This window comes from Diceros bicornis, chromosome 22, assembly GCF_020826845.1.
Source record: "Diceros bicornis minor isolate mBicDic1 chromosome 22, mDicBic1.mat.cur, whole genome shotgun sequence".
NCBI lineage: Eukaryota > Metazoa > Chordata > Mammalia > Perissodactyla > Rhinocerotidae > Diceros > Diceros bicornis.
This window is the reverse complement of record NC_080761.1, coordinates 43,669,177-43,692,307: the sequence shown is the minus strand read 5'-3', so window position 1 is coordinate 43,692,307 and position 23,131 is coordinate 43,669,177. Positions and strand designations below refer to the sequence as shown.

The 23,131-nt window shown below is 41.2% G+C and overlaps 2 protein-coding genes across 2 annotated transcripts; both read right to left on the bottom strand.

The window, feature by feature from the left end:
• Positions 1 to 9,244: 9,244 nt before the first annotated feature.
• On the bottom strand, positions 9,245 to 9,943 carry LOC131420252 (interferon omega-2-like). The gene has a single exon (XM_058566131.1). It carries the CDS (start codon positions 9,815 to 9,817, stop codon positions 9,245 to 9,247), a length of 573 nt encoding a protein of 190 aa, XP_058422114.1. The 5' UTR covers positions 9,818 to 9,943.
• A 10,784-nt stretch (positions 9,944 to 20,727) lies between these two features.
• Positions 20,728 to 21,273, bottom strand: LOC131419803 (interferon alpha-4-like). Its single transcript, XM_058565333.1, has one exon. It carries the CDS (start codon positions 21,271 to 21,273, stop codon positions 20,728 to 20,730), a length of 546 nt encoding a protein of 181 aa, XP_058421316.1.
• Between the last annotated feature and the right edge of the window lie 1,858 nt (positions 21,274 to 23,131).

The window sequence follows — 23,131 nt, the reverse complement described above, 5'->3', positions numbered from 1 at the left end:
GAGGAAGATTGGCCCTGAGCTAACATGTGTTGCCAGTCTTTCTCTTTTATTTTTTTTCTCCCCAAAGTCCCAGTACATAGTTGTGTGTTATAGTTGTAGAGTTGTAGCTCTTCTATGTGGGATGCCACCTCAGCATGACTTGATTTGTGGTGAGTAGTAGGTCCACGTCCACCATCTGAACCAGCAAAACACCAGGTCTCTGAAGTGAAACATGCGAACTTTACCACTACACCACCAGTCTGGCCCACCCCCACTTCGGCTTTTAAATGTGCTTTGTACCTCCTGTCTCTTGCATGTAACTGCACAAGCCTCCTTTGATGGGTAACATTATGGACCAGTTATAGCAAGATCCTTTCTCTGAGGAGAGGGTTAAAGCAGCCAAGGTAGCAGACATCATGTTGTTCATGGAGCTAGGAAGATGCTTTTCAGTGTCACCTTTGAGATCCACTAAGTCATAGCTCACCCTGACCTCCGTGCTTCTGGCCTCCACCCTCTGACTGGACTATACCACCTGCTCACTTTCCTTGTTTTCACCATATAACCATTGGATGCCTTTCCCTGAGCAGATCCAGTTTGTCTGGATCCCACATGGTCAGGACCATCCTTCACCCCCACCGCTTACCTCTTCCCTTCTACACCAAGAGCACACTCAGATACAGGACCCTATCCCCAATCCAAACCCCACTTTGTCTTTGGCCCACACCTCATTCCCGACCCCACCTCATCTCCGGAGACACTGTCTCTCAGGATCTCACAGCTCCTGTAAGATGACACACCCCAGGGATTCCAGTGGTTCAGTTCACTGTCTCCCTAGTTTTCCAAGGTTCCAAGTGAGGGATCCAAAATAGTTTCAGCTACGTGAAAACCTGGACAGTGGCCTCCTGCGTGACTGCAGGAGTGTCCCCATACACAGCCATGGATCCATCAGGCTGTCCGAGACCCTGCCCCACTCTCTGTCTCTGGGACCCTGTTTCCTCAGGGCAGCCAGAAAGTCCTCCTGCATCCCCTACTCTCTGAAAAACTCCTCTCAAAGAAATGTTTCCAGAAAATCAGAGGAAATTAAATGGGTCTCAATTACCACATTCTCTGAAGTAGTTTGTCTCTATTTAAGCAGAAATATATATTTCCAAAACATATTTGTTTTTTTCTGAAAGGACACTTGTGTCTTCTGCCTCAGCCACATTTGGGGAAGTGTCGGGTTAGCCAGGAGCTCAGGCTTAGAGTAACAGAGGGTCAGCCTCAGCTCATGTCAAGAGACTTTCTGAAGGTGATCAGGGTCAGGGAGGGATGTTGATGGTGGCACTGCACACCCACCATCATCTCGGGTTCCTTCATTTGTATTTTTGAATACACCTCAATTCTAAAATCTTGTTAATATAATACTAACACAAGAATACAAGAACAAAAAATACGAATGCTCAGGGGCTTTGAAAGTGAGAAAATCAAAGACCATGTCCTGGGACCTAGACTCAACAGTCCCTCCCTCTGCTCTCTCATTATCTAGAACATAATATGGTCAAGAGGTGGGATAGTTGAGGTTGCACAGGCAAAAATGACCCACTCAGCCTCTAGGAACAGTAAGAGACAAGCAACTTCATATATCCCAGAAATGGAACTGGACTGTTGGGACCCTAAGTTCAGATGGGTAAGGAGAAGTCCCCATGACCTTGAATCTTTTGGTGGGGATTAGCTTCCACCTGCCCCCACAGCTCCCCTCTATTCCTGATGCAGGCTGGGGAGGTGGGCACTGCTCCCCAACAATTATTATCTTAGCCTTAAAGAAAATATACCGCCGACCACCAACTCCCATTTCCTCTCCCCGTGTGACAGGTTCAAGAACAGAAAAACAGAATTCTTGGCTCTGTGCATGGTTAGAAGGGTTGAGGGAAAGAGAGGAGACCCAAGAGAAGGCAGAGCAGTTATAAGGGTTTAGGAAACCTGGGCGTAGAAGAACATACTATCAGGCTTGGGAAAGAAATCTCCACATATCTTCAAGTGGCCCTCGGGTCACACTTGGCCACTGGAAGAGAACTGGGTTCAAAGCTAGGGACATGAAAATTGGGTCACCTTGCCCCACCTCCCAACCTCCACAGACAACCCTTCTCTGAAAGGGATCAGAGGTCAGAACGTTTTCCTGAAAACGTGGCTTTTGAATGTTAGAAAAACTACCCAGAGTGGATGTAGAACTAATTGAGCTTTAGAGGAGGAGGGTGTTTAGGGGATCCTGGGGTTAATGTGGCAAGTCCAGGGAACAAGGTAAGTGCTGCTTAAAGAGCTGCCGTGTCTGTGGGGTTTATCTATCTAGAAAAAAGCTTTGGACACAACAATGAATTCTCCCCATTGAGTGGGTACCTGGGAAAGGGAAGCCCCTTTGCATGGAGACTACGTGGCACCTGATGATGTCACTGCAGGGCAAGGTATGACACAACAATCAGGAAGGGAATGTTCACGGTGCAGCCATAGTGACTGCAGATAAATGAACAAGTTTAACGGCAGGTGAAGAGGGAAGAATGACCCAGCAAGCAGGAAGGAATGGGAATGTCACCTTCTCACCATCATGACACCTGCCCAGTTCCCTCACTGAAGCGGGTGGGGGCATAGTTGCTGAGCTATGTAACTTTGAAAATGAGTGGCATTTGTAAGACTAACGACAAAAGACACTGCTCATAAGCACTCAAGTTGATAACGTTTCCCACCGGGATATGGGTTAACAATGCTGATTCTGCTGTACATGAATACTAGAAGTGAAATATTAAGTAAATTGACGTCAAGTGATGTGACTCAGGTTTCTCACTGATGGAGTGAAAGGTTACAGGTAAGCGAGAGGGTGGAGCTAGAATGGTCCATGTGGAGATAGCAGTATGCACTCATGTGTAGTATAGATACACATCTTTGCATATAGAAATATTTATAGGTACATATATATACACAGGTTGGTTTTAACACATCTGTTCCGTTGCTCTGTCACCTGAGAATTCCTAAAAGCGATGACGCTTGAGTAGGAACAAGCACATCTTGTGCTCAGATCTAGGTCACTGATACCAATTCCAAAGAGAGGAACCAGGCTTCCTTGGAGAAATGACTGATTCTAGGACTACAGCAGGGAATATACAGTATGAACTGGAATCGTTGTGTAGTGCCAGAAAGGAAATGCTAAAACACACACACACACACACACACACACACACAATGATGGGTTATGTCAGAGGGACACAGGAGCTCACTGAAAGAGCTCACAATGACCAATTCTGGAGAAATTTGAGCGACAGAATAAGATTGTACAGATTATGTTTGAAAGTACAAAATAAATATCCGTTAGTGCATAGTGCTATAAGTAAATTATTGAATAAATGATTAAATATGAGAGAAGAGACAAATCTCCCGTTCAGAATTCCAAATAATTTGTACAGCTATTGTTACCTCGAGGAGCTAGAGCATCACTCCCTGCTCTTTAAGTCTGGGCGCATATACAGACTTCCTTCCAAAGAGGACAGTGTGGAAAGGGGGGACACACAGTAACTTCACAGGAGAGAAACATGACAACACTGCCCCCGCCAGGTGATCGAGCTGAACAGCAGCAGTGATGTCATGTTGACAATATGTGCCCTTGATAGGGAGTGAATAAATGGCACTTTGCAAATTGTCGTCTTCTCAAAACCTGTAACCCAGCATAATCATCAGAGAAACATCAGACAAGTCCCAACTGAGGGACAGTCTATAAAATACCTGAACTGCACTCCTCACAACTGTCAAGGTCGTCAAAAACAAGGGAATTCTGAGAAACTGTCGCAGCACAGAGGAGACTAAGGAGTTATGACACTAAATGTAATGGGGTGTTCTGGAAGAGATCGTGGAACAGAAAAAGGACAGGAGGTAAAAAGTAAGAAAACCTGAATCAAGTATAGACTCCGTGTAATAATAATTTGTAAATATTGGTTCATTATTGTGGCGAATGTCTCTTACTGAATAAGGATGTTAATAATAGGGGAAAATGGAGGTAGATTAGATGAAAACACTCTGTACTATCGTCATAATTTTTCCATAAACCTAAAACTATTCTAAAAGAAAAACCTTATTAAATAATTTAAAATTTCTAATTAAGAATATATGCCATTAAAAAAATGAAAATGCAACTTGCAATTTGGGAGAAAATATTTCCAGTACATATGCCTAGGAAAGGATTTTATCCAGAATATATAAAGGCCTCCTACAAATCAAGTTAAAAAGACAACTCATGAATGGCTAATAAATGCATGAAAATGTACTGAACATCACTGGTCACACGGGAAATGCAAATGGAAACCGCAGTGAGATACTACATTACGCTAACCAGAATGCCTAAATTAAAAAAGACTGACAAGTGTTGCAAGGATGAGGAGACAGTGGCACTCGCATTCTTGTGGGAATGTAAAAAGTTATAACCTCTTTGGAAAACTGTTTCTTATAAAGTTAAACTTACACATCTTATAGCTCAGAAATTCCACTTCTCAACATTTACCCATGAGTATGGAAACTTATGTTTACCAAGAGATCTCTTACAAGAATGTCAATGGCAGCTACATTCATAATAGCTGAAAACTACAAACAATCCAAAAGTTCATCAACATGAAATGCATAAATATATTGTGGATCATTCGTTCAATGGAACTAACACTGAGCAATAACAAATGAACTACTGCTAATGCATGCAACAACACGCATGAATCCCAAAGACATATTAAGCGAAAGAAGCCAGGCACAAAAAGAGACATTCCAATTATACGAGGTAGAAGAAGAAATAAAGTGAATCCTTAGTGATGGAAATCAGAGTGGTGTTTGCCTCTGGGCATTGGGGGTTGAGGGATGATGCTGAATTATGTCTTGATTATAGTGTTGATTAATGGTTCAATCTATGTATTAAATACATAAAATTATATACTTCATAGCCATTCATTAATTTGCATGTAAATCTTGTGTACATGATATCTGGTACAAGAAAGCGGGAATTATCTTTGCTTCCTCACGTCTATTTCCTGAGGGCAAGCACACAAACAGGCATATTGATGCTCGCTTTTAGATCTTAATATGAGTGAATGAAGGAGTTGTCCATCTACTCTTCACCTTCTCATAAAAATCTGGATCAGTTGGGTTTTCATTACAAACGTACAAAAGAAAATTTTGCTTGTCGTAAAATTTAATAGCTGACAAGAGAATTAAGATATTAAGATGAGGAATCTCCATACTGTTTTCCATAGTGGCTGCACCAGTTTGCACTCCCACCAGCAGTGTATGAGAGTTCCCTTCTCTCCACATCCTCTCCAACACATGTTGTTTCCTGTCTTGTTAATTATAGCCATTCTGACGGGCGTGAGGTGATATCTTATTGTAGTTTTGATTTGCATTTCCCTGATAGTTAATGATTTTGAACATCTTTTCATGTGTCTGTTGGCCATCTGTATATCTTCTTTGGAGAAATGTCTGTTCAGGTCCTTTGCCCATTTTTTAATTGGGTTGGTAGTTTTTTTGTTGGTAAGATGCATGAGTTCTTTATATATTTTGGAGATTAAGCCCTTATCAGAAGTATGGTTTGCAAATATCTTCTCCCAATTGTTAGGTTGTCCATACTGGTGCAGCCACTATGGAAAACAGTATGGAGATTCCTCAAAAAATCAAGGATAGAACTACCATATGATCCAGCCATCCCACTGCTGGGTATTTATCCAAAGAACTTGAAAACACCAATCTGTAAAGGTACATGCACCCCTGTGTTCATTGCAGCGTTATTCACAATAGCCAAGACTTGGAAGCAACCTAAGTGCCCATCAAGGGACGAATGGATAAAGAAGCTGTGGTATATATACACAATGGAATACTACTCAGCCATAAGAAACGGTGAAATCCAGCCATTTGTGACATCATGGATGGACATTGAGGGTATTATGCAAAGTGAAATAAGTCAGAGGGAGAAGGTCAAATAGCGCATGATTTCCTTCATTAAGTAGTAGATAATAACAACAATAAACAAACACATAGGGACAGAGATTGGATTGGTGGTTACCAGAGGGGAAGGGGGGAGGGAGGAGGGTGAAAGGGATAATTCGGTACATGTGTGTGGTGATGGGTTGTAATTAGTATTTTGGTGGTGAACATGATGTAATCTATGCAGAAATAGAAGTACAATGATGTACACCTGAAATTTTTACAAGGTTATAAACCAATGTTACTGCAATAAACAAAAAATTAAACTGGAAAAAAAAAGATATTAAGATGAGCATGTTGTTATAGTTCACACAATGTAAAGGTAAACATGTTATTTTATAAAATTCTGTATAATTTAAGGCAATATATTTCATACCAAAAGCAGTCTTTGAAGGGAATCAGCATTTTGTTTTTTAATGAAAGCCCTGGGCTCACTCCTTACATGCTTTTTAAAAAAAAAATCAACCACAGCCATAGTTTACATTAGGGTTCACTCTTTGTGTTGTACATTCCATGGGTTTTGACAAATGCATAATGACATGTATCCCCCATTATAGTATCACACAGAATAGTCTCCCTGCCCTGAGAATCCTCTGTGCTCTGCCTCTTCCTCCCTCCCCCTCCCCCCGCACCTGCCCAAATCCTGGGCAACTACTGATTTTTAGTGTTGTCACAGTTTCTCCTTTTTCCAGAATGTCATATAGTTGGAATCATATAATATGTAGCCTTTTCAGATTGGCATCTTTCTCATAGTAATATTCATTTAAGGTTCCTTCATGTCTTTTTCATGGCTTGATAGCTCATTTCCTTTTATCGCTGAATAATATCTCATTGTCTGGATGTACCACAGTTTATTTATCCATTCACCTATTGAAGGACATCTTGGTTGTTTCCAGACTTTGGCAATTATGAATAAGCTGCTATAAACATCCCTGTGCAGGGTTTTATGTGGACGTAAGTTTTCAACGCATTTGGGTAAATCCCAATGAGCACAACTGCTAGATTGTGTGGTAAGAGTATGTTGAGGTTTGTCAGAAACTGCCAATGTGTCTTCCAAAGTGGCTGCACCATTTTGCATTCCCACCAAAATGAGTGAGAGTTCCTGTTGCTCCACATCCTCACCAGCATTTGCTGTTGTCAGTGTTCTGGATTTTAGCCACTCTAATAGATGTGCAGTGGAATCTCGTTGTTTTAATTTGCAGTTCCCTGATGATGAATGATGTAGAGTAACTTTTCATGTGCTTCTTTGCCATCTCTCTATCATCTTTGGTGAGGTGTCGGTTTGGATCTTTTGCCCATTTTGAATTGGGTTTTTCGTTTTCTTATTGTTGAGTTCTAAGAGTTTTCTGTCTATTTTGGATAACAGTCATTTATGAGATCTGTCTTTTGCAAATATTTTCTCCTAGTCTGTGGCTTTTGTTCTCATTCTCTTGACGGTGTCTTTCGCAGAGCAGCAGCAGTTTTTATTTTTAATGCAGTCCAATTATCACCTTTTTCTTTCATGGATCATGTCTTTGGTGTATCTAAAAAGTCATTGCCAAATCCAGGGTCAACTAGATTTTTGGTATCTTTTTTTGAAGAAGATTGATGATGAAGACAACTGGCTCTTGATTTCCACTCTGACAACCTCCTACGTACATTCACTGTGTTCCTTATCTTTAAAATAAAGACTGGTTCTTTGCATCACCTCTTCACAGCCAAGAGGAAGTCTTGCCTCAGGAATTTCTTTTACTTTTTTCTCCTGAATAACAGATCTCTAGGTCTCCCAGCTGCTGCCCAAGTCAAGTGAGGAATTTCTCCAGGAGGGTCTCCTCCACTTCACAAAGAAGCTTCCCAAAATAATTTTCTAACACAGTGACCCTACTTCTCATACTTGTGTTTCTTTTTCAACCTACTCCCATCTGGTTTCTGTGCCATTATTTCTTCTAAACGACATCCTGTTAAGGTCACCAGCGGTGTCTGTTTTCAGGTTCCCTGGAACAGTTCAGTCTACAACTGCCCTGCAAGCACCACTTTGCCTTTTTTTGTGTGTGTAAGGAAGATTGTCGCTGAGCTACCATCTGTGCCAATCTTCCTGTATTTTTTGTATGTGGCACACTGCCACAGCATGACTTGATGAGCGGTGTGTAGGTCCATGCCCAGGATCCGGGCCCAGGAACCTCAGGCCTCTGAAGCGGAGCATGCGAACTTAACCACTCTGCCACTGGGCCAACACCACCACTCTGTCTTCTAAACACACTTCTTCCTTTCAGTAGTCTCTCCCCTATTTGTCCCCATATGTTCTTCTAAGTGAACTGGCCACTCAGCCTCAGTGCCCATTGCAGACTCTCCTCTGCCCTACCTTTAAATATGACGGTCTGCAGGGCTAGGTTTCAGTCCTCTCCTCATCATCCGCTCTATAAGTGACCACATCTATCCTCGTGTCCTCCTGTCTAGATGTGCATGAGGTATCCTGAATTAATACGTGCGCCCACGGCATTGGTTGTTAATTCTAGACCCATATGCCCAGCAGCCAACAAGACATCTGAAATTACATATCTCCCAGACACTCTAGAAAGGACATCTTTTTCGCCTCAAAATTATTTGTATCTAAAGCTTCTGATGTAAGAAGATTTTCCTTTACTTCTTTTTGTATTTTTTAATAAATTGAGATTTTAAAAATCCTGATAATCTTCTTATGTCTCTTTCATTGTAAGACTGAAAATTTCAATACACAAACTACTGTGTTGTATTTATTTACCTGTGTTTCTTGAAGGCAATTCCACAATCTCCCACTTTGATACTCTATTCTTACAGATGACGTGAACTGCATGAATGAATGGGTAGATAAATATTGCCATCCATTCTTTGATTTGGTTTAGAAAACCAGGGTTTGGATTTGGATTTTAAGGATAAACAGACTCAAGAAGTTTTGTTTGATAAGAATTTAATAAATAAAACAAAATGCAAATTTAATAAAATGAAGAGGTCAACATGTTTTCTAAATTTTAATGCAATATAAAAGCAAATATCTTTTATATGAAACTAGAAATGTAAATATGATAAGATATAGGAATAAATAAATATAAATTAATAAACAATAAATAAAAACATCAGGGCAGTCATCTCTTAGGCACCGATGCCACAGGACCTGAATATTTTTACCATATTCTTGCTAAATACTACTGAGAAATACTTGCTGAGTTAAATTCAATAAAATCTGTGACTAAAAGAGAAATAGGAGCCTTTTGAAATGACCAAAGACATGTGCAAGGGCGACATGGCACAGTAGTCCAGGAGAATCATTTCAAGCTGACCCCATTCTTAATCTTTCTTGCATGTTTGTCAGTGAAGAGAAGGATCTCATGATTTCCACTCTGACAATCTCCCAGGCACAGTCGCTGTATTTCTTCTCTTTCAGGTAGAGATGGAGTCTCTGGAAGTACCTCTTCACGGCCAGCGTAGGGCCCCCAGTTCCCAGGGCAGATTCTTCCTCTCCTGTCTCTTGCACCAAACAGGTGTCCAGGTCTTCCAGCTGCTGATGGAGTCCAGTGCTGAGGTTGTCCAGGAGGGTCGTGTTCCAGGCAGCAGAGGAGCGCTCTGTGTGGAAGAGGTTGAAGATCTGCTGGAGCATCTCATGGAGGACAGAGATGTCTTGGGCCTTCCGGAAATGGCTGCCATCTACCATCTCCTGGGGGAACCTGAAGTCTTTTCTGTCCTTCAGACAGAGGAAAGGGGAGATTCTCCTCATTTGTCCCAGAAGCACAAAGTTCTTCCTGCTAACCAGGATGTGGTTCTGAGGCAGGTCACAGCCCAGAGATCCACCAGGGCCATAGCTGAACACCACCAGGGCCATCAGTAGAGAGAGCAGGAGGGCCATAGGGACAACAAGGGTGCTCCTGGCTTGTCTGAGCAGAGTCTCTATGAACCTTGGACCCGAGGTTCTCTGATGACATTCTTTCTAAGCTTGGCCATTAAATAGGGAACACAATAATTTTCATTTTCTAAATATTTCTCTACACTTTTACTTCCTTTTTTGTTTTCATTTATGTATTCTCCATGTGGTCTAAGAAGATGTCATCAATCCAAACTCTTAATTTTGTGATAGAAGTTAAATTTTCCCAGTAAACTTCAGATGGCCCATCCAAATGGATACTTATCAAGCAAATGAGAAAAGACTTTGCCCTAAAGTCAGAAGTGATGTAGGTATGTCAATACTCACACACACATACACACACACACACACAAAGACTCTTATTCCTATATGAATATTATCTTCTCTGTCTAGGACACATTTTCAGCCCTGCTCTTAGGCTCCATTTTTCCCTCCTTACTTTACATAGGAGGGCGGGCTCCCTCAGCCCTAATGGTCTCTATATTTGTTGAGGGATTTACCAGTCCACCTTTGGCAATTAAGCTCTTTAGAACCAATGAGTGGGGTTTATTTACTGTTTGATTCACAGCTGAGGCTGATGGTTATGATTGAATGAGCGTCTCTGATATTCCCTTGCCTTCTAGAACTCATTCATGCAGGTCCATGTGGTTAGGCTTTTGTGGTTCATCATTTTTCACTTATAATTTTTGTACCTTCTTTTCACTCAGTGGCTCAGTGGGCAAGATTTGTCTTGCTTCTCCTGCATTACATTCTAATTCATGATGAAGTGAGAACAATAAAGGAAGTAAAAGAAAGGCAAAGATGCTGCAATCCCTATCATTTTCAAGACTTCAGATTTTTTGTTTCTCATTTCTACTTTCCTAGAAAGTAAAATCTGACAGTTGTCTTGTGGGAAAAAAGAAAACAAATGTAAGTCTGAGTGTCGCGAAAGTGAATAAAGGGAAGTGATATTCCGCTGACGAAATGACATATTCTAAGTTAGCAAAATTCAGTACAGCCAAATTGGGGACCAGGGTATGGCAGAGGGGAGGAATGAAGGCCAATTTTGAATAACACAAAGTCAGGACAATGGCTGCTTCTGCCAGACACTCAAAGATGAACTCCTGGGTCAATGGCCTACCTTCAGGTTTGCCAGACCAGCCATCTGATTTTCTTTCATTTAATCCACATGTGATCAGCTCTGAGGAGAGAAGGAAGAAGGCACACCAACCAGCTCACAGATACTGGCAACCAGAACCCCAGTTACTACAACACTCACTCTCTCTGGCAGGATAGTAGGTACCAGTCTTTGCCTGAGGGCTCTACCACCTGGTAAATCCTCTAGGCAATGAAAAGATTGCCTTGAGAAACTAAAAGAAAGGGAATTAGTATTAAATTAAATTAATTAGAATTGAAAGAAAAGAATTAGATGATTCCAAAAGATTCTGATCTTAATCTGGATAATAGTAAGGGTGATTAAAAAATAACTGAATTTTTGCATGCTTATTATGGACTAGCCACTATTCTAAGTTCTTTAAAATATTAACTCAATCCTCACAATAAAAGAGGATTTGGATTACACTCACTGATACAGCTGGCTAGAAATATAAATGTGGAGAGTTGAACTCTTCCAAATGTACCCAAGATCCAAGGGCAAACCATAGGGAGTGTCGATATAATGGCTTGTCTGGAAGAGCCCATTAAAGGAAGTGATGGCTAGAAATGGATGTGGGCTGTATGAACCAATGAGAGGCCACAGCATGAAATCATAGAGACAAGACAGTGAGATGACAAAGAATCCTGAGTTCCACTTCATATGCCAAAGGATTCTTGTCTAATGTTTTGTAGGCAACACAGGGTGTGGTATGAGTCCACTGAACTGACTTGGTTTCCGAAAAAACAGACCAAATCTCTATTAATAGTTAGAAGGGAGTAGATTTTTCTGCCAATTGAATAAAGAGTCTAAGATTTTATGAGTGATTTCTTCAATGAAATATAGTAAAATAACTTTACTAACCCCTTAACGGTAGACCCTTGGAAGCCTGTTGATTTTTAACTCTTGAGTTTTCTCATGACTTTAAGAATAAACAAAAAACACCTGACAATTTCTTTGACTTGCCTCCTTCAGGACCTCACTGATTCCATGGATATCTCTTCAGGCAGCCTGCTCTTCTCACTCCCAAGGACAACTCCGTTTCTCACCTCCAGCCCAGACTACACTTCCTGCTGTCTACTGACAGAGCCCAGCGAAGAATCTCTTCTCCTCTCTGTCTTTGCAACCAATGGTTGCGATGTGAGTCCTGAAGTGACTTCGGTATGACCAAGATGGACGAGTATTATGCACTTCCCAGACAGAAGCAGGGAATACTTTTAAAGGGCTACTTACCAAGGAGAGTCTGGCTTGAGCTCCAGACTCAGCCACACTGTTTAGTATAGTTGTCTTTCTTTATTTTTCTAGCCTCATCCTATTAAAGATTCATAAAATAAAACTGTAAGATTAAAGTAAACATATTATTAAAATCAGCATTAATTGTAAAAATGATATTTTTAGCAGTAATATAACAATGTTCTTTGGTTATTTTTTGACCCGAACCTCAGGAAGGTTTCCAAACTCTAAGTGTACCTTCTCACTGCAGTGTGCACCAACTGGAAAGAAAAGAAAGAAGATTGATCCACCAATGTCCTCTTTCCAATTCCCTAAATTAAATAAATGAATTTTCACAAAGGTCTTTGTTGCTTTTAGAAACTGTAATCTTCCACTATGCACATTAATAACACATGTTCTGCTGGGGAGGCTCTACCTGCTTGTGGCTAAATGGATTGAAATCCCTGCGTGTGTCCCTCCTATTCAAGCACTGTTTTCTTTTGTTTGTTTTTAAAGGAGGCAGCACCACAACCCTAAGTTAAGAGATTCCTTGGATTGCATTGGCCCCATGAATAATTTTCCCTCCACTGTGATGACTTGCTGGGACCAATGGAGGGAAGAGAAGTTTGCAGCTGGCACCAGAGTAACCCTCTCCCCTTCCAGTACTCTGCAGGCTGCTGTGCTGTCAGTGTCACCCATGCTGGGGACACTGCTATTGGCCATGTCCTCGTGAGAGAACAATGTGTTCTCAGCATCCCCTTCAGTCTTCTCATCCTCTGAATCAGAACGTTCTGGAGAAACGCTTGACTAAGTGTTCCCCATTGTATCCTTCCATCTCCTGTGGACCTGCTGAACAGCGAAAGCTTTCATCTCTGTTCTCCTTCCAAGTTCTCAGGTTGCTGCTGACTGTCAGCTCCACATTTCCTGTGTTTTGGGTTTTTGAGCCAATGGGAGTCCTGAGCCTGGTGCTTCCTCCTCCTAGTGGAATCAGAACATGGAGGCGCCTAAATAGAGACACAGACGAGCTCCTGGAGTCCTTACTGGCTCATCGGGTGTAGACATGCCGGCAGCGCTCCCTCTGGTCTTTACTGTGTTCCTGTGGGAGGCTGGACAGTCTTGACCTGCAGCACGCAGCTCTGGGCAGGCAGAGAGGGGGAAGGCGGGGCCCGGTTCACACTCACTCCCTGTGCTTACAGGACCCAGCGGTCCCCAGCTGGCGCTGCACTGTGACCTCTTGTCACTGCGCCGAGGGATCCAGGGCGGGGACCATGGATGCCTGTGCCCCTTCTCCAGTCGTGCTGCCCAGGCACCTGCCTGTGCTGGACAGGCGGGTGATTATAGCCCGTCCATGCCAGCTCTGCCAACGTCACCCCTACATCCCTCCTTCCCCTCGTTCTCCAATATTTTGCAATAAGTAACAAATGAATAACTTCTGGATATGAACAGGCTTTGGCTACAGAGATTTTTCAGGATAAGTTGGGAATAGGGAGCCCCATCATACAGCTTTTGCCCATTGAATTTAAAAGACATGAAGGACACTTAAATGCATATTACTAAGTGAGAGAAGCCAATCTTAAAAGGCTGCCTGCTGTGTGATTCTGACTGTATGACGGTCTGGATATGGCAGATCTATGGGGGCAGCAAAAGATCAGTGGTTCCTAGGGGTTGGGTGACGAATAGGTGGACCACAGCGGGTTTTAGGGTAGAGATACAGTAATGGTGGATGTATCACTATACATTCCTCCAAACCCATAGAAGATACCGCACCATGAGTGAACCTAAACATAAACTGTGGACTCTGGGTGGTGATGATGTGTGAATGTTGGCTCAACATTTGTAACAACAGTTGCATCTGATGGGAGATGGTGATAATGGGCAGACTATGCATATGCCGGGGCAGAGAGTCTGTGGGGAATCTCTACACCTTCTGCTTTCACTTTTGCTGTGAACCTAAAACTCCTCTAAAAAACAAAGGCTATTTAAAAAAAATATACAGAAGCTCAGGAAATGAGCTTCTTCCAGTATTAGGTTTGATTCTTTCCAAGAAAGAGCCTTTTTGAATTCTGGAGAAAATGCTCCGAGAGGATAGAATTCTGCGTAGAACAGAAGCCAGGTCTCCGGACTTGGTCTCTGTCTTTATCCCTTTTGCCCAGCAGCGGGCACTCTTCCTTTATAAATATTTTAATATTCCACAGAGCAAAGTGCATCCAACTTTCCGTTTCCTTTGTGTTACGGCTACTGTTACATCATTGCAACAGGGATATCCTCTCATTTCCAAAAGTATACACAAGGAGAAAAGAAAAGAAAAAAAATGCCTCTCAATTGAGAGTTTCAGAAAAACCTAGAACTTTCACTCAACTTTTCTTCAATTTGTGACTTTGTACTCTTAAGGGGAAACTGACAGCCAGAAACCATAATGGAAAAGAGAGCAGCTGTGTGAATAGGCAGAACAGCCTAATGAGGAGAGCACGCGGAGGTTTGTACACTGGAAGGAAGGAAATGATGGTGATACGGGAGTGAAAGAATGGGATCCAGGAAAGCAGAGAGGAAGGGGGAAGTGTGCCAGATACCAGGATCAGCAAATGAGTACTATATAAACGTATGTAATACTGTATCTCTTTATAGCTGTATAGTATATATTATGGCATATACGTGTATTTTATGGTATATATGTACATATTTATATATATATTATATTATTGTGCATATAATTAAATACAATTAATGAGCCACTTTTTCCCAGTTCTGTTTTTTAGACTGTCAGCGTTTTGCGACCAGTTACAGAGAGAGAGGTAGGAGAGTTCACTATTCTCATATAGCTCTACATGAAAAAAGAAGAAATTAGCCACCATCTGTTAAGCCCTCACTCAGTGGAAGATACTCTGCTAAGTGCTTTGAAATGTTCTGGTTTGTTTAATACTCACAACAACTCTAGGAATATTTCCACCTTTATATTTGAGAAAACTGAAGGTCAGGGAAGTTGAGTGAATTCCCCGGGATCACACATATGTCCAGTCAGAATCTAGGTTCAATGCAGAATCTCCTATCACATGTGGTAAATAACTACTTAAGTTTCATCCTGTGAAACCTCAAACTCTCTGTTTTCTTCTTCACTGCTTTCTGGAGATCCTTCCTCCTGGTTTTCTCCTAACTGCGCTGGCTACTCCGTCTCTGTCCACTTTGCAGGCTCTCCTCTTTCTCAGCCTTAAAAGTTGAAAGTTTTTATCAGCCTTACGTCATCTTCTCGTTCTACACTCTTGTCATAAGTAACGACATCCATTAGCTTTCCCTGCTTTCCAAATATGAAGCAAAAAATTGCAAATTCATATCTCCAGGATATACATTGTTGGAGAGTATACATTCAGAGATGCATCTTCCAATGGGACGTCTGCCTTGAGATGTTTCTTGAGGACTTTATAGAGAACATCTGCTTTCCCCCTTCAAGACATCCCTCATTCAAGCTTCTGGTGACAGAATCCCTTGTCCTCTACCTCTCACTGTAATGTGAAATGTAGTCGAAATTCACTAAACATGTTGCTGCTCTTATATCTCTTTCTCTTCCAAATTGAATGCTCCAAAAGAATAGGTTTTGCATTTGCTTTCACGCCTCTGTATTCTCAGAACTATCACTAAACTGACAGAAATAGGCAGTTTTAAACTATAACTGACTGGGGAAAACAAATAAGTGAGTTGAATTCATCATTTACTTTTTAATATGGGTTGGAAATTTAGGCTATGTCTCTTTTCAAGAATAAACAAATCCAAGATGTCTCCTGGGGAAGAAGTTTATAAACTAAGAAAATAATTTGATGAAAGATAAAGGTGAACATTTTTCATGATACTTGAATATATTATTAGGTGAACATGATTATTATATGAAGAAAACTAGTTTAAATACCATACAGAGTATGACATAGATAAAGTAGATGAATGAATAAATGAATACATTGGAGCCCTCAGCATATTAACCATAATTATTTTTGAATTCCTGGTCTGATAATTCTAAAATCTCTGCTGTATCTGAGTCTATTTCTCATGCATGATCTGTCTCTTCACACTGAGTGTTTCACCTTTGAGTATGCTTTGTAAGTTTTGTTGAAAGCGGGACATGATGTCCTGGGTAAAAGGAACTGGGATGAATTGCCCTTTAGGGTGAGGTGTTTCATTTCTCCAGCTAGGAGTTGAGCTGTGTTCACTATTTGCTGTAGGTGTAGGTGTCAGAGGCTAAAGTTTCCTCTTGTGGCCTTGCTTTTTTCTCCCTTGTTGTCTTTGGGTTTCCCTAGAGATTTCTTCTTAAATAAAGTCTGACACTTGCAGTTCTTTCCATTGAAATCTCTGGTTATTATACTGGAACCCTATTGATTTGATGTTGGTATGGGGGAGGGGAAGTGTTCTAGAATCCTATGATTATGTCTCAGTCTTTCAGGGATCCTGTGCCCCTGGGCTGTGAACTTCACAAGTGCATCTCAGTTTTTTAAAACTCTATTAGATGAGACAGGAAAGTGAGAGGGGTTTGGAGTGAAGCATTTGTCCTCCCCCAGGTGGGTTAGGCTCTGGTAAAATAGTTTCCCTTGAGGGCTGGCCTTTGTTAAGAGGAACAGAACCCTCAAAGTATTTCAAAATGATTACTTTTTGCCTCCCTCTGCAGGAAAAAAAGATCTCGGATCTTCACGTGAGAACCTGGTAGGGTTCCTGAAGGCAAAAGCACAAAATTGTGGGGGTCCACTAACTCTAGACCCCTGGAGTTTTCAACTCTGAAGCTCATCCACACAGAGCCTCCAGCAATTCTTCAATTAGGTTTAAGTGTTCCCACTAATACTAGAGCCAGCTGTGGGCTTCTGCTCCAGGTAAGCTGTCATCCTCTGCATCCTCCTTTCTCTCCAGTTATCAAGGCAGTGGCTTGCCCTGCGATTTCAATTCTTGATGGATCTAAGAAGAGTTGTTTTTCAAGTCATGCTGCGTTTTTTGTGTTTTTTGTGTGAGGTTGGGAATGATGATTTCCAAGCTGGTTGCATGTTGAATGGGAAACTAGAAGTTCCCCCAATATATGAATATATACAGAACATCACTATAGCTCTCTCTCAAGGAGTGATGCCCTAGAGATATTCATTTTCACAAAAACATTTTAACAACAACGTTGAACAATGTAATTCAAGGCATTCTATGACTAAAGAGGAAATAAGTCTTTAAAGTGACTGAACATATGGGCATGTGACTTAATGTATTAGGTAAACAGAATCATTTCAATAACTGTATTTGTTAAAGAGAATTATTTTCAGGTTCCTTCTCTTACTTTTCATTTTTATTGCAAGTTTGTGGATGAAGAGAAGGATCTCATGATTTCCACTCTGACAATCTCCCAGGCACAGTCACCCTATTTCTTCTCTTTCAGGTAGAGATGGAGTCCCCGGAAGTACCTCTTCATAGCCACTGCAGGGCCCTCAGTTCCCAGGGCAGATTCTTCTTCTCCCATCACCTGCACCGAACAGGTGTCCAGGTCTTCCAGCTTCCAATGGAGTCAGTGTGGAGTTTGCTCAGGGGGGTCATTTTCCAGGCAGCAGATTAGCCCTCTGTGTGGGAGAGGCTGAAGATCGGCTGGAGCACCTTACGGCGCAGAAGATGGCTTGTGCCTTCTGGAACTGGCTACGTCTACCATCATCCAGAGGAGATGTGCTTCAGTCAGGAGAATGGGAAGATGCTGCTAATTTGTCTCAGAAGCATCAGATCTTCCTGTGAACGAGTTCATGGCAATGAGGCAGGTCACAGCCTAGAGATGAGATGGTGATGTACCTAACCACCAGGAGGGCCATCAGAAGGGTGGGCTTTGGGGACCTTAGGGATGCTGGTGGCCTTTTGAGGTGTGTGTCTATCTGAGTCTTGACCCCTAGTTTCTTTGGAGACCTTTCTATGCCTGTTTCTTAAATAGAGAACACAGTAGTTTTCATTTTGGGGATGTTTCTGTACACTTTTTATCGTTTTTTCTCTCCTATGTATGCTCTAAATAAATTAGAAGATATCAATCATTTAAATTATTCTCTCTTTTTCTCAAATTACATTTAATTTGCCCCAAGAAACTTCAATGTTTCAATATAAGTGTTCAAATTTTTCAAATGAAAAAGTCTTTTTTTAAAGTTAAACTTATGGAAATACTGTTCTTCTTCTTGCTAAGAACAAAATTTCTCATCTGTTCCTGGACTCTGTTTTACCCTCTTTATTTTACATGTCAGCCAAGCTACCTCATCCTTCTGAATTTGTCTCCTTGAAAATGGATTTATTAGACCTGTTTGACAAGTAACCTCCTTAGGAGAAAGGTCTATATCTTGTTCACTATTGTACCATTAGTCCAGAGTTCATAATAATTACTCAAGCTATATTTATTAACAAGTAATAGTCTCAGATTTTCCATCAACCTTCACATCAGAGACTTATATTAACCTCCCATCAGAACCTTACACTGAAGTATTAATAGCCATCCCTAGATTATTCAGTCAGTACGTTTCTCCAGAGCTTCTTGGTTCATCACTCTCCATCTCACAGTGAAGATGGAGGACAGTGAGGGCAGCGTATGATGCTACAGAAAACTCGCCATCTTTGCCTCATTAGTTTCACAATCTTTGTAATATTGTCTGATCATTTTAATTTAGTATTTTTCTGGGGAAGAGTTGTCTTTCTGCTTTTGAATTACTTTCTATTTCATCTTGAGGCTAGTAACAAACGAGTGCAGAAAAATGGAAACATAATGGGCCTGTAGCTTTATTTTCCATCATTTTCAATACACCATTTTTTTTCTTTCTCCACTCAACCTTCTTAGAAAGCTGTCCTTGCATTTGGATGCACTGAGACAAAAGGGAAACAAATGTAGATCTGAGATGATGAAAGAAATGAAGTGAATCTCCAGGTGAGAAAAATGACAATGGGAGTTCTCTCTTCTCCTATCACCCTTCCGCTCCTCCAGTGTGGTTTCTGCTCATTAGTTCCACCAAACCAGCTCTCACGAAGGTCAGCTCGATCTGTTTCCCCATCTGGTGGAGGGTTTCAATCCACAGAGCAGCTTAGTGACATTCAACATAGTACTAATCAAAGTAATGATAAATTATCATTGTAACTAATTAAATATGTCATGATTTAACGTGAATAACACAGTAAACATATTAATACGATTTGTCAATATATCAAATCTATGAAATCTATCCAAAAGCAAATATATTTCAAAAAAAGGGAAAACAATGCAGAGGAAAAACAATCCTCTATTCTAGGTCCCACCCTATTTCTCTCCTCCGCTTCAGAAGACAAACCTCTCAAGCCCATTTCTATATATTGTCACTAACTTCTCTTACTCACCCTTCCTCCTACTCCAGTAGGGTTTCTGGTGATTAATTCCTCCAAACCAGCTCTCCCTGAGGTCACCAATGCCATCTCTTTTCCCAGTGTGGGGGGCAGTTTCCATCCACATTTTTCATGAAGACATTGAGTCTTCTGAGCAGTTTCAGTCTTTAAACATGGTCTTCTCTCTGTTCTCTCTCGTCCTGTTAACATACGGCCATTCCACCTGTTTCCTTTGTGGCTCTTCTCTCCCTTTTAAGGTTGAAGCAATCAATCCTAGCAATCAATTTTAAGTCCTTTTCACATTCTATACTCTCTTCCCATCTGACCACTTCCCTTCCCAGGCTCTACAGTTTGTGGATTTGCCGGTAAATTGCAAATGGAAATATCCAGTGGACATTTGCACTTAGATGTCTACCAGGAAAATACAGAGAATATCTACTGTTTTTGTTCTTATATCCTGACATGGCTTGATCCAGCTTCTGCTGAGAGAATTCCATTCTTTTCCCTACTTCTCATTACAGCATTAAATGTAAGTGATGTTAATTTCTAAATATTAATTAGTATTAATTTTGAAAATAATTAATAGTTAATTATCAGTCACCTGATTATTGGTTTTAGGTTACTTTTCCTACAAAAGTCAAACATACAAGAAAGCAGGAACTGTATTTGTTACATTCACCTCTACATCCTGAGGGCAACTCAGAACCTGGCTTAGAGGAAGTCTATTTTTACTTCTAACTTGAATATAACAATGATGGGTAAATGAATTGTGCCATCCATTCTTTAATCATTCATGTGTGGTGTTTCTTTTTAAAGAATAAACAAATGCAAGAAATTTTCTATATTAAATATTGAATGAATAAAATAATAATAACTTGACTAAATATAAAGAATACATTTTGTTATATTAAACCACAATGTAAAAGAGCACATAGTATTACATGAACAAAAATAATTTAAATGTTATAAATAATAAAATAAATATTTAAATAGATAAATAAATAGATCAGCATGGTCATCTCTATGAAACTAGTGTTCTCAGGGTTAAACACAATATTCATTAATACTCTTGAAAACATTTAACAAATTTGGTTGAATTCAGGTCATGATTACAGCAGAAACGAGAGTCTTTGACATGACAGAACATGTAGAAGTGTGATATTATCAGTCAGGGAGAACCATTTCCATGTTGAACCAGGTGTCATTCCTTACTCCTTAATCTTTGTTACAAGTTTGTTGATGTAGAGAAGGATCTCGTGATTTCTGCTCTGACAAGCTCCCAGGCACAAGGGCTGTATTTCTTCTCTTGCAGATACAGAGTGATTCTCTGGAAGTATCTCCTCACAGCCAGCGTGGAGTCCTCATTCATCAGGGGAGTCTCTTCCACCCCCACCTGCTGGGTCAGACAGGCTTCCGGGTCAGTCAGCTGCTGATCAAGTCCAGTGTAGAATTTGTCCAGGAGGGTCTCATCCCAGGCAGCAGACGAGACCTCTGTGCTGAAGAGGTGGCAGATCTGCTGGATCATCTCATGGACCACAGAGACGGCTTGAGCCTTCTGGATCTGGTTGCCATCAAACACCTCCTGGGGGAATCCAAAGTCATTTCTGTCCTTCAGGCAGGAGAAGGGGGGCATTCTCCTCATTTGTTCCAGGAGCATCAAGACCCTTGTGTTGCCCAGGCTGGGGGTGTGAGGCAGCTCACGGCCCAGAGAGCAGATGGAGTGGCAGCTGAGCACCACCAGGGCCGTCAGGAAGGAAAAGGGTAGGGCCATTGGGGATCTTGCAGATGCTGCTGGCCTGGCTGAAGTGAGTGATCTGTGACTCTTGGTCTCTGGGTTGTCTGAAGACCTTCCTTTGTGCATGTGTCTTAAATAGGGAATATCCGAGTTTCCATTTTCTGAATGTTTCCCTTACTTTCTACGTCTGTTTTTGCTTTCCTTTATGCACTTTCTATGTGGGTTTAGAGCAGTGTTTCTCAATCATTTGTTTTTTTCTTCATTGCCTCCTGCCCCCAAAGTCTCTTTATGTTTTTTCCTAACTGAACCCCTCAAGAAAACTTAGTAACACTGCTACATGGTATATCTATGTATTCTGTCTACATTTCTACTTTATACACAGAAAAAGAAAGTGCATACTTCACTCTTTCTATTGAATGCAAGATTAAGAATGAACTAAAATTTTAAGATAAAAGTTAAATTTGAAAGCTATTGACATTTAATTTATCTTAATAACTATGTTTTCAGAGGGGCTTTTTGTTTTGTTTTTTATAATTTTATTTACTTTTATTTTTTTCCCCCAAAGCCCCGGTAGATAGTTGTACGTCATAGTTGCACATCCTTCTAGTTGCTGTATGTGGGACGTGGCCTCAGCATGGTCGGACAAGCGGTCCGTCGGTGTGCGCCTGGGATCCGAACCCGGGCCGCCAGCAGCGGAGCGCGCGCACTTAACCACTAAGCCACGGGGCCTGCCCTCAGAGGGGCTTTTAATTAGTATATTTACTTATATTAATAGCAATGTATCAAATTACATATTCAAATTAAAATTTTCCTTGAATACATCATCATAATACCAATAATGATATACTGAAAAATCTTTCAGAACTGCTAAAAACAATTGAAAATTCAAATTCGTTTCTTAACATGTACTTTTACGTACATAACTTTTACTTTTGCTTCATGTCAAAATAATTTTTAACTTCACTAGCTGCTAGATACTCTGACAATATTTTTTCTTTTCTGTAATTAACATATTTATTAATGGTTGTTTAACTTGATAGATTGAATAATAAAATATAAAATATTTGCATTTAATTCTCAACCCACCTCACACTCAGAAGCGCCGAGATTTAACCACGAGCAGCATCCACAGAAACCAATGGCAGCTCATAAGTAAGTGAAGGCCACCTCTCACAGTATGACTTTGAGAGCAAGCAAATGACGGAGGGAACGTCCTCCAGTGAGCCATCCATTCGCCATGGGTTTACAGCACTGCTCTTGCACACATTTTGTGTATCTCCCATGAACTCCATGTCAATGCTTCTTATATGATACACAAGAAAACCCAATGAGAATAGTGAACTAAAGCATAAGATTTTGTTGGACAGGGTTGAGCTTTGGTGTGCCACAAAGCATTGTAATATTTAAAATTTTTCACAACTCTAAGAATGAATTTTCATGCCCTTAGTAGCAATATCATCCCCAATGAGAATAGGCGATTTAGAAAACATCATCAGGAGGCGGAGTCAAGATGGCGGCGTAAGCAGACTCGGAACTCACCTCCTCCCGTGGACACAGCCAATTTACAACTACTCGTGGAAAAATTACCCCTGAGACAGAACTGAAAACTGGATAAGAGGAACTCCTGCAACAACGGACAATCCTAACTGAGGTGGAAGAGGCAGAGACTCCCTTCTGGAGAGGAAAAACGCTGCCTTCACAAGCCGCCAGCTTCACGGCCGCCGGGAGCAGCTCACAGGTACGCAGCCTCCCTGGAGACGCCGGGCCCTGAGCCGGGAGTTCCCCCCGCTGTGGGCATTTTGTGGACCCAGCACAATCGAGACCAGCGGCATAATATCTGACTGTGCCTGCTACTAAAACATTGGGTAGCACCCCCAGAAAACCTGGTTCACAA